The sequence below is a fragment of the Oncorhynchus keta genome, chromosome 10, assembly GCF_023373465.1.
Source record: "Oncorhynchus keta strain PuntledgeMale-10-30-2019 chromosome 10, Oket_V2, whole genome shotgun sequence".
Taxonomy (NCBI): domain Eukaryota; kingdom Metazoa; phylum Chordata; class Actinopteri; order Salmoniformes; family Salmonidae; genus Oncorhynchus; species Oncorhynchus keta.
Genome location: NC_068430.1, coordinates 5,188,745 through 5,201,841, shown reverse-complemented (window position 1 = coordinate 5,201,841; position 13,097 = coordinate 5,188,745). Strand labels below are relative to the sequence as shown.

Genomic DNA, 13,097 nt, shown 5'->3' with positions numbered 1-13,097 from the left:
ATCTAACTACATGTATATTACAGTAGGGTTTGATCTAACTACATGTATATTACAGTAGGTTTGATCTAACTACATGTATATACAGTAGGTTTGATCTAACTACATGTATATACAGTAGGTTTGATCTAACTACATGTACATTACAGTAGGTTTGATCTAACTACATGTATATACAGTAGTTTTGATCTAACTACATGTATATACAGTAGGTTTGATCTAACTACATGTATATACAGTAGGTTTGATCTAACTACATGCATATACAGTAGGTTTGATCTAACTACATGTATATACAGTAGGTTTGATCTAACTGCATGTATATACAGTAGCTTTGATGTAACTACATGTATATTACAGTAGGTTTGATCTAACTACATGTATATTACAGTAGCTTTTATCTAACTACATGTATATACAGTAGGTTTGATCTAACTTCATGTATATACAGTAGGTTTGATCTTACTACATGTATAGACAGTAGGTTTGGTCTAAAAAATTACAGTAGGTTTGATCTAACTACATGCATATACAGTAGGTTTGGTCTAAAAAATTACAGTAGGTTTGATCTAACTACATGTATATTACAGTAGGTTTGATCTAACTACATGTATAAACAGTAGGTTTGATCTAACTACATGTATATACAGTAGGTTTGATCTAACTACATGTATATTACAGTAGGTTTGATCTAACTACATATATATACAGTAAGTTTCATCTAACTACATGCATATACAGTAGGTTTGATCTAACTACATGCATATACAGTAGGTTTGATCTAACTACATGTATATACAGTAGGTTTGATCTAACTACATGTATATTACATGTATGAACAGTAGGTTTGATCTAACTACATGCATATACAGTAGGTTTGATCTAAAAATTACAGTAGGTTTGATCTAACTACATGTATATTACAGTAGGTTTGATCTAACTACATGTATAAACAGTAGGTTTGATCTAACTACATGTATATACAGTAGGTTTGATGTAACTACAGGTTTGATGTATACAGTAGGTTTGATTTAACTACATGGATATTACAGTAGGTTTGATCTAACTACATGCATATACAGTAGGTTTGATCTAACTACATGTATATTACAGTAGGTTTGATCTAACTACATGTATATACAGTAGGTTTGATCTAACTACATGTATATACAGTAGGTTTGATCTAACTACATGTATATACAGTAGGTTTGATCTAACTACATGTATATACAGTAGGTTTGATCTAACTACATGTATATACAGTAGGTTTGATCTAACTACATGTATATACAGTAGGTTTGATCTAACTACATGCATATACAGTAGGTTTGATCTAACTACATGTATATACAGTAGGTTTGATCTAACTGCATGTATATACAGTAGGTTTGATGTAACTACATGTATATTACAGTAGGTTTGATCTAACTACATGTATATTACAGTAGCTTTTATCTAACTACATGTATATACAGTAGGTTTGATCTAACTTCATGTATATACAGTAGGTTTGATCTTACTACATGTATATACAGTAGGTTTGGTCTAAAAAATTACAGTAGGTTTGATCTAACTACATGCATATACAGTAGGTTTGGTCTAAAAAATTACAGTAGGTTTGATCTAACTACATGCATATACAGTAGGTTTGGTCTAAAAAATTACAGTAGGTTTGATCTAACTACATGCATATACAGTAGGTTTGATCTAACTACATGCATATACAGTAGGTTTGATCTAACTACATGTATATTACAGTAGGTTTGATCTAACTACATATATATACAGTAGGTTTGATCTAACTACATGCATATACAGTAGGTTTGATCTAACTACATGCATATACAGTAGGTTTGATCTAACTACATGTATATACAGTAGGTTTGATCTAACTACATGTATATACAGTAGGTTTGATCTAACTACATGTATATACAGTAGGTTTGATCTAACTACATGTATGAACAGTAGGTTTGATCTAACTACATGCATATACAGTAGGTTTGATCTAACTACATGCATATACAGTAGGTTTGATCTAACTACATGTATATTACAGTAGGTTTGATCTAACTACATGTATATACAGTAGGTTTGATCTAAAAAATTACAGTAGGTTTGATCTAACTACATGTATATTACAGTAGGTTTGATCTAACTACATGTATATACAGTAGGTTTGATCTAACTACATGTATATACAGTAGGTTTGATCTAACTACATGTCTGAACAGTAGGTTTGATCTAACTACATGCATATACAGTAGGTTTGATCTAACTACATGCATATACAGTAGGTTTGATCTAACTACATGTATATTACAGTAGGTTTGATCTAACTACATATATATACAGTAGGTTTGATCTAACTACATGCATATACAGTAGGTTTGATCTAACTACATGCATATACAGTAGGTTTGATCTAACTACATGTATATTACAGTAGGTTTGATCTAACTACATGTATATTACAGTAGGTTTGATCTAACTACATGTATAAACAGTAGGTTTGATCTAACTACATGTATATACAGTAGGTTTGATCTAACTACATGTGTATACAGTAGGTTTGATCTAACTACATGCATATACAGTAGGTTTGATCTAACTGCATGCATATACAGTAGGTTTGATCTAACTGCATGTATATACAGTAGGTTTGATCTAACTGCATGTATATACAGTAGGTTTGATCTAACTGCATGCATATACAGTAGGTTTGATCTAACTGCATGTATATACAGTAGGTTTGATCTAACTACATGTATATTACAGTAGGTAAAGGGGGGCCCTCTTTCACCCATATTATATCCATTTCTTTCACGTAAAATATTTTCAAAAATTACAATGCGCTCTTCATGCAGTCGTGGACGGTACAGAGCGTTTATGGCATATTGACGGGGATAAATATTTTTACCAGGTTTGACGTTCGTTAGAGAGTGAGATTTAAAGTTTGCCGTGTCTCTCGTTACACCCTGTGTTATAACGGCAGAAGAAACGGGGGCTTATTCTCACTGTTCTGTGTAGGTGGAGGCAGAGCTGATAGACAAGCTGGACAGTCTGGTGTCTGAGGGGAAAGGAGACGAGAACTACCGAGAACTATTCAGCCTGCTGTAAGTAGAGGAGTACACACACACACACACACACACACACACACACACACACACACACACACACACACACACACACACACACACACACACACACACACATATACACACACACACACACACACACACACACACACACACACACACACACGCACACACACACACACACACACACACACACACACACACACACACACACAGCCACACAGACACACACACACACACACGCACCAATCCCATCACACACACACCAACAAACACCAGCGCGCACACACCCAACACACAACTGTTTCTTTACCTCCTACCTTGATAACGCTGAGTGTTGGATCTAACCTGTTGGTTTCTACCTGCTATGATCAACATGTCTTCACCTCTTACGTTCATAACATTGCATTTGCTTGGCTCCTCTTTCTGCTGCGTGTGGGATTAGAACCCAGCTCTTTGGGCCTTACCCCAGGTAAGATAACACAGCTCTAACGGCCTACTGCCACTAACTCCTCTCTACGTCCTGTCGAATGATGTACTCACAGAGATCACTCAAAATCTAGGCCCTTGTTGGTATTGATTGATAAGGCGTTTGTGTGTGTCTTTGTCTCCAGTCTGCTGGAGAAGATTGAGCAAGAGACGTGGAGGGAGACGGGGATCTCCTTCGTCACCTCTGTCACACGGTTGATGGAACGTCTGCTGGACTACAGGTGAGACGAGATAGGTCTCCACACTAGATTGGTCTCCAGACGAGATAGATAGGTCTCCAGACTAGATAGGTCTCCAAACGAGATAGATAGGTCTCCAGACGAGATAGATTGGTCTCCAGGCGAGATAGATAGGTCTCCAGGCGAGATAGATAGGTCTCCAAACGAGATAGGTAGGTCTCCAGACGAGATAGATAGGTCTCCAGACGAGATAGATAGGTCTCCAGGCGAGATAGATAGGTCTCCTTCTGTAGCTCAGTTGGTAGAGCATGGCGCTTGTAACGCCAGGGTAGTGGGTTCGATTCCCGGGACCACCCATACGTAGAATGTATGCACACATGACTGTAAGTCGCTTTGGATAAAAGCGTCTGCTAAATGGCATATATTTTTTTTTATTTATATTTAGTCTCCAAACGAGATAGATAGGTCTCCAGACGAGATAGATTGGTCTCCAGGCGAGATAGATAGGTCTCCAGGCGAGATAGATAGGTCTCCAGGCGAGATAGATAGGTCTCCAGACGAGATAGATAGGTCTCCAGACGAGATAGATAGGTCTCCAGACGAGATAGATAGGTCTCCAGACGAGATAGATAGGTCTCCAGACGAGATAGATAGGTCTCCAGGCGAGATAGGTGTCCAGGCGAGATAGATAGGTCTCCAGACGAGATAGATTGGTCTCCAGGCGAGATAGATAGGTCTCCAGACGAGATAGATAGGTCTCCAGGCGAGATAGATTGGTCTCCAGGCGAGATAGATAGGTCTCCAGACGAGATAGATAGGTCTCCAGACGAGATAGATAGGTCTCCAGGCGAGATAGGTGTCCAGGCGAGATAGATAGGTCTCCAGACGAGATAGATTGGTCTCCAGGCGAGATAGGTGTCCAGGCGAGATAGATAGGTCTCCAGACGAGATAGATAGGTCTCCAGGCGAGATAGATTGGTCTCCAGGCGAGATAGATAGGTCTCCAGACGAGATAGATAGGTCTCCAGGCGTGATAGGTCTCCAGGCGAGATAGATAGGTCTCCAGACGAGATAGATAGGTCTCCAGACGAGATAGATAGGTCTCCAGACGAGATAGGTCTCCAGGCGAGATAGGTCTCTAGACGAGATAGATAGGTCTCCAGACAAGATAGGTCTCCAGGTGAGATAGATAGGTCTCCAGGCGAGATAGGTCTCCAGACAAGATAGGTCTCCAGGCGAGATAGGTCTCCAGATGAGATAGATAGGTCTCCAGATGAGATAGATTGGTCTCCAGGCGAGATAGGTCTCCAGATGAGATAGATAGGTCTCCAGATGAGATAGATAGGTCTCCAGATGAGATAGATAGGTCTCCAGGTGAGATAGGTCTCCAGGCAAGATAGGTCTCCAGGCGAGATAGGTCTCCAGATGAGATAGATAGGTCTCCAGACTAGATAGATAGGTCTCCAGATGAGATAGATAGGTCTCCAGACTAGATAGATAGGTCTCCACATGAGATAGATAGGTCTCCAGACGAGATAGATAGGTCTCCAGATGAGATAGATAGGTCTCCAGATGAGATAGATAGGTCTCAAGACGAGATAGATAGGTCTCCAGACTAGATAGATAGGTCTCCAAACGAGATAGGTCTCCAGACGAGATAGATAGGACTCCAGACTAGATAGATAGGTCTCCAGACTAAATAGATAGGACTCCAGACTAGATAGATAGGTCTCCAGACTAGATAGATAGGTCTCCAGATGAGATAGATAGGACTCCAGACTAGATAGATAGGTCTCCAGACTAGATAGATAGGTCTCCAGACTAAATAGATAGGTCTCCAGATGAGATAGATAGGACTCCAGACTAGATAGATAGGTCTCCAGACGAGATAGATAGGTCTCCAGACGAGATAGATAGGTCTCCAGACTAGATAGATAGGTCTCCAGACGAGATAGATAGGTCTCCAGACTAGATAGATAGGTCTCCAGACGAGATAGATAGGTCTCCAGACGAGATAGATAGGTCTCCAGACTAGATAGATAGGTCTCCAGACGAGATAGATAGGTCTCCAGACTAGATAGATAGGTCTCCAGACGAGATAGATGGGTCTCCAGGCGAGATGGGTCTCCAGGCGAGATGGGTCTCCAGACGAGATAGATAGGTCTCCACTTGTTGTTATGTAACCGTGGAGGGCAGAAGATAAGATGCATTACTATTCATTACTATTCATTACTATTCATTACTATTCACCAATAACTGGACCGGTTCCTCTCTCTGTTTAGGGACTGCATGAAAGGAGACGAAACAGAGAACAAGAAGATTGGCTGTACTGTCAACCTGTTGGTAAGATACTGTAGACTCTGGCTGTACTGTCAACCTGTTGGTAAGATACTATAGACTCTGGCTGTACTGTCAACCTGTTGGTAAGATACTGTAGACTCTGGCTGTACTGTCAACCTGTTGGTAAGATACTATAGACTCTGGCTGTACTGTCAACCTGTTGGTAAGATACTATAGACTCTGGCTGTACTGTCAACCTGCTGGTAAGATACTGTAGACTCTGGCTGTACTGTCAACCTGTTGGTAAGATACTATAGACTCTGGCTGTACTGTCAACCTGTTGGTAAGATACTATAGACTCTGGCTGTACTGTCAACCTGTTGGTAAGATACTATAGACTCTGGCTGTACTGTCAACCTGTTGGTAAGATACTATAGACTCTGGCTGTACTGTCAACCTGCTGGTAAGATACTATAGACTCTGACTGTACTGTCAACCTGTTGGTAAGATACTGTAGACTCTGGCTGTACTGTCAACCTGCTGGTAAGATACTATAGACTCTGGCTGTACTGTCAACCTGCTGGTAAGATACTATAGACTCTGGCTGTACTGTCAACCTGCTGGTAAGATACTGTAGACTCTGGCTGTACTGTCAACCTGCTGGTAAGATACTATAGACTCTGGCTGTACTGTCAACCTGTTGGTAAGATACTGTAGACTCTGACTGTACTGTCAACCTGTTGGTAAGATACTGTAGACTCTGGCTGTACTGTCAACCTGTTGGTAAGATACTATAGACTCTGGCTGTACTGTCAACCTGTTGGTAAGATACTATAGACTCTGGCTGTACTGTCAACCTGCTGGTAAGATACTATAGACTCTGGCTGTACTGTCAACCTGTTGGTAAGATACTATAGACTCTGGCTGTACTGTCAACCTGCTGGTAAGATACTATAGACTCTAAAACAGCCCACAACCTGTCACACTGCCATCCTGAGATAGTGGTGTAAAGGGTTTGTCTTGTTTTTAATATATTGTGTCTGTTTGTTCCCTAGAACTTCTACAAGTCAGAGATAAACAAGGAGGAGATGTACATCCGCTACATCCACAAGCTGTGTGACATGCACCTTCAGGCTGACAACTACACAGGTAATACAACATCCACAAGCTGTGTGACATGCACCTTCAGGCTGACAACTACACAGGTAATACAACATCCACAAGCTGTGTGACATGCACCTTCAGGCTGACAACTACACAGGTAATACAACATCCACAAGCTGTGTGGCATGCACCTCCAGGCTGACAACTACACAGGTAATACAACATCCACAAGCTGTGTGACATGCACCTCCAGGCTGACAACTACACAGGTAATACAACATCCACAAGCTGTGTGACATGCACCTTCAGGCTGACAACTACACAGGTAATACAACATCCACAAGCTGTGTGACATGCACCTCCAGGCTGACAACTACACAGGTAATACAACATCCACAAGCTGTGTGACATGCACCTTCAGGCTGACAACTACACAGGTAATACAACATCCACAAGCTGTGTGACATGCACCTCCAGGCTGACAACTACACAGGTAGGATACTCACACACAAACCTATTCACTCACAAAGGGAAAGAGTGTACTAGCTAGGGTTGCTAAGCTACCTGTAATTTACCGAAGTTACCGGAATCTTCAGTACCTTTGGTTAAAAAAAAGGAAAATCTATGTCAATTTATCGAAAATGTGGGGGATTTATACTTGAATACATGTTTTTAAAAAAATATATAAACGTAGCGTGTAACAGGTCCCGTGTATCCTGAGCTGAAATAAAATATCCCAGAAATGTGCACAGATGTGTTTGACGTCCCTGTTTGTGCACAGGTGCACCTTGTGCTGGGGGACAGTAAAAGGCCACTCTAAAATGTGCAGTTTTGTCAAACAACACAATGCCATAGATGTCTCATGTTTTGGAGGAATTTTTATTTTGTTTTATTTCACCTTTATTTAACCAGGTAGGCTAGTTGAAAACAAGTTCTCATTTACAACTGTGACCTGGCCAAGATAAAGCATAGCAGTGTGACACAGACAGCAACACAGAGTTACACATGGAGTAAACAATAAACAAGTCAATAACACAGTAGAAAAGAGGAAAGAGTCTATATACATTGTGTGCAATTGGCATGCTGACTGCAGGAATGTCCACCAGAGCTGTTGCCAGAGAATTCAATGTTCATTTCTCTACCATAAGCCGCCTACAACATCAGGGAATTTGACGGTACGTCCAACCGGCCTCACAACCGAAACATTGACAACAAATACATATTGACATAGTGAAATGTATAAAACTTTGTAAAAAATGTTTATATTCTTTATAATAAAGCATATTTGATGCTGAAACCCTAATATTTAACACCAATGGCAATCAAATCAAATTGTATTTGTCACATACACATGGTTAGCAGATGTTAACGTGAGTGTAGCGAAATGCTTGTGCTTCTATGGTTACGACAATGTAGTAATAACCAACGAGTAATCTAACCTAACAATTTTACAACAACTACCTAATACACACAAGTGTAAGGGGATAAAGAATATGTACATAAAGATATATGAATGAGTGATGGTACAGAGCGGCATAGGCAAGATACAGTAGATGGTATCGAGTACAGTATATACATATGAGATGAGTAATGTAGGGTATGTAAACATTATATAAAGTGGCATTGCTTAAAGTGGCTAGTGATACATTTATTACATCCATTTTTTACATTATTAAAGTGGCTAGAGATTTGAGTCAGTATGTTGGCAGCAGCCACTCAATGTTAGTGGTGGCTGTTTAACAGTCTGATGGCCTTGAGATAGAAGCTGTTTTTCAGTCTCTCGGTCCCAGCTTTGATGCACCTGTACTGACCTCGCCTTCTGGATGATAGCGGGGTGAACAGGCAGTGGCTCGGGTGGTTGATGTCCTTGATGATCTTTATGTCCTTCCTGTCACATCGGGTGGTGTAGGTGTCCTGGAGGGCAGGTAGTTTGCCCCCGGTGATGCGTTGTGCAGACCTCACTACCCTCTGGAGAGCCTTACGGTTGAGGGCGGAGCAGTTGCCGTACCAGGCGGTGATACAGCCCGACAGGATGCTCTCAATTGTGCATCTGTAAAAGTATGTTAGTGCTTTTGGTGACAAGCCAAATTTCTTCAGCCTCATGAGGTTGAAGAGGTGCTTCCTCGCCTTCTTCACCACGTCTGTCTGTGTGGGTGGACCAATTCAGTTTGTCCGTGATGTGTGCGCCGAGGAACTTAAAACGCACTACCCTCTCCACTACTGTCCCGTCGATGTGGATAGGGGGGTGCTCCCTCTGCTGTTTCCTGAAGTCCACGATCATCTCTTGTTTTGTTGACGTTGAGTGTGAGGTTATTTTCCTGACACAACACTCCGAGGGCCCTCACCTCCTCCCTGTAGGCCGTCTCGTCGTTGTTGGTAATCAAGCCTACCACTGTAGTGTCGTCTGCAAACTTGATGATTGAGTTGGAGGCGTGCGTGGCCACGCAGTCGTGTGTGAACAGGGAGTACAGTAGAGGGCTCAGAACGGACCCTTGTGGGGCCCCAGTGTTGAGGATCAGCGGGGTGGAGATGTTGTTACCTACACTCACCACCTGGGGGCGGCCCGTCAGGAAGTCCAGTACCTAAGTTGATGGTTTGTATTTAGGATATTGTTTTGCTAGTCTATTCTTTATTTTAAAATAATCTTATTTCATTCATTTGATGTGTGATAAGGCAGGTGTCATAAGGCCAAACATAAGGCCAGAGATAATTACAGACACCAGAGATAATCTGAAGTACCCCAAAAAGAACCGCTAGATGTCTTGTGATAGATTACATAAAATCCTTTCAAGATACCAAAATTCTAGTAGTTTATACCTTCGCTTTGCAACGTTAGTACTACCTAATATCTCTGAAATAGCATGCACTTTTAACATTGCCATGCTTGTAAATAAGAATGTGTTCTTACCTGACTTGCCTAGTTAAATAATTGTTCAATAAATAAATAAATATTACAAATTAAAATACTTTACTCCCCATGAGTACAGTCAATACGGCTTCATATCCACACAACTTGAAAGGGAATGTCTAATAACTCTATTTCTATAGATATACAGACACTGTTTTCCCCCTACTGTTGAACTGGGAGCTGTTGTTCCCAATGAAGTACTGTATAAACTATATGTAGTATGTAACTCTCCATTTACCCTGCTGTTGTACTGGGAGCTGTTGTTCCCAATGAAGTACTGTATAAACTATATGTAGTATGTAACTCTCCATTTACCCTGCTGTTGTACTGGGAGCTGTTGTTCCCTATGAAGTACTGTATAAACTATATGTAGTATGTAACTCTCCATTTACCCTGCTGTTGAACTGGGAGCTGTTGTTCCCTATGAAGTACTGTATAAACTATATGTAGTATGTAACTCTCCATTTACCCTGCTGTTGAACTGGGAGCTGTTGTTCCCAATGAAGTACTGTATAAACTATATGTAGTATGTAACTCTCCATTTACCCTGCTGTTGTACTGGGAGCTGTTGTTCCCAATGAAGTACTGTATAAACTATATGTAGTATGTTACTCTACAGTTCACCCTGCTGTTGAACTGGGAGCTGTTGTTCCCAATGAAGTACTGTATAAACTATATGTAGTATGTAACTCTCCATTCACCCTGCTGTTGAACTGGGAGCTGTTGTTCCCTATGAAGTACTGTATAAACTATATGTAGTATGTTACTCTACAGTTCACCCTGCTGTTGTACTGGGAGCTGTTGTTCCCAATGAAGTACTGTATAAACTATATGTAGTATGTAACTCTCCATTTACCCTGCTGTTGTACTGGGAGCTGTTGTTCCCAATGAAGTACTGTATAAACTATATGTAGTATGTTACTCTACAGTTCACCCTGCTGTTGTACTGGGAGCTACTGCACTACCCAGCTATATGTTGTTCCTAGTGACGTATATAAACGATATGTTTGTCTAAATGTTACTCTACAGAGGCTGCGTTCACCCTGCTGTTGTACTGGGAGCTACTGCATTGGGAAGAGAGGCCTCTAAGGGAGTTCTTACACTACCCAGCCCAGAGCGAGTGGCATCGCAAAGAAGGCCTCAGTCGCAAGGTCATCCACTACTTCAACAAGGGAAAGGTAAGTGGAATATATACTGGAAAACACAGGAAGGTAAGGTCGTAAGGTCATCCACTACTCCAACAAGGACATTGTAGGTGAGAGAACACAATGGAAATCAACTGTCATCAATCGTTTCTCATAATCTAGGGTGTTCACCCATAAAAGTATGAATTAATTCGAGGTTTATATGTCCATTTAATAGAGCATTATGTCAGAAACAAACCAATAGTCCAACCCTCATGTCTCTATCATGTAGGGTTCAAATGTTACAAAATATTCACTCTGAGAATGCAGCATGTTTAGAGGGAATGGAACTTCATCAACATGCCGTCGCTGCTCAATAGAACTCTGTGACGCTGCTCAATAGAACTCTGTGACGCTGCTCAATAGAACTCTGTGACGCTGCTCAATAGAACTCTGTGACGCTGCTCAATAGAACTCTGTGACGCTGCTCAATAGAACTCTGTGACGCTGCTCAATAGAACTCTGTGACGCTGCTCAATAGAACTCTGTGACGCTGCTCAATAGAACTCTGTGACGCTGCTCAATAGAACTATGTGACGCTGCTCAATAGAACTCTGTGACGCTGCTCAATAGAACTCTGTGACGCTGCTCAATAGAACTCTGTGACGCTGCTCAATAGAACTCGGTGACGCTGCTCAATAGAACTCTGTGACGCTGCTCAATAGAACTCTGTGACGCTGCTCAATAGAACTCTGTGACGCTGCTCAATAGAACTCTGTGACGCTGCTCAATAGAACTCTGTGACGCTGCTCAATAGAACTCGGTGACGCTGCTCAATAGAACTCTGTGACGCTGCTCCGCAGCAGAACGGCGCTAACTTCAGACTTCAACTGACGAACTAACTAGTGGCTGCAGGTTCGTGAGTGAAAAAATGGGCTTTTTCTAAATTAAATCCACTGAATTATAAAAATAAATAGGGACTAAATATATAATGTATTTACAAAGCTAAGTACAGCTTTAGCTCGTTAACAGGATAGCTAAGAGACACGATCCGCGAAGGACATCTGTTCCTGTTTTCATTCATTTAAAGTCTTTCCCTTTGAATCGCTCCTCTCAATGTAAATTGATCGCCAATATAGGCAATTACTTTTATTTTATTTTTTTGTATTTTAATAACAAATATCAACAAACAAAAGAGGAATGGTCTCATGCAAAAAGCATTCATACAAACTATTTACATGGCCAGGAATCCTAAACAAACTAATTATATTCATTAATAATACAACAAGTTTGAATTGCCTTTTTGTTGTTCATTTTAGTTAAAGTATTATTAGTCATATTATTTAAATGAATTTATAAAGTGAGAAAAGTTTGGTTTTGAATTAGACCATTTGCATTTGTGAATATGAAATATACCTAATATTATTAGCAGTTGAATTAAATATACTACATCTTTATCAATGCCAGAATTTCAGAAATAAATCATTATATCAAAACCATTCAATGGTACAACCGGTCCTATTTTTTTTTTGTAACAAAATGTCAATCCCAGAAAATATACTATATTATACAGGTAAAAAAAACTAATGAAAATGGTCTCCTTCTCCATTCCACAGAAATCACATTTAATAGTCAATATTCAGCTTGAATCTTTCCAAAACATGTTTCACAGGATGAATTCTATGTAACATTTTAAATTAAACTTTACCTTGTTACTGATACAATATTTGTTAGCAATTTTCCCTGCTTTCCCTCATTGTATATTACCGTAGATATCTGACCAAAATAATCTTGCTGAGGGAATTGTAGTATCACCAACAATATTCCTAATCTGTTTATTACTACATTTACAGTGGGGCAAAAAAAGTATTTAGTCAGCCACCAATTGTGCAAGTTCTCCCACTTAAAAAGATGAGAG

At 40.4% G+C, this 13,097-nt stretch overlaps 1 protein-coding gene across 7 annotated transcripts in view; it reads left to right on the top strand.

Annotated features, from left to right (window-relative positions):
- The window catches only part of LOC118389600 (dedicator of cytokinesis protein 3-like), a 454,681-nt gene that overhangs the window by 399,130 nt on the left and 42,454 nt on the right, over positions 1-13,097 (top strand). For 5 of the 7 annotated variants that reach the window (XM_052526214.1, XM_052526211.1, XM_052526210.1 and 2 more), the window contains 6 exons: positions 3,028-3,113; positions 3,541-3,567; positions 3,710-3,805; positions 6,046-6,106; positions 7,099-7,192; positions 11,085-11,233. In XM_052526214.1, the coding sequence (XP_052382174.1) occupies positions 3,028-3,113; positions 3,541-3,567; positions 3,710-3,805; positions 6,046-6,106; positions 7,099-7,192; positions 11,085-11,233 (513 nt within the window). The remainder of the gene's footprint in view (positions 1-3,027; positions 3,114-3,540; positions 3,568-3,709; positions 3,806-6,045; positions 6,107-7,098; positions 7,193-11,084; positions 11,234-13,097) is intronic. The other 2 variants (XM_052526213.1, XM_052526209.1) reach the window with 1 other exon arrangement.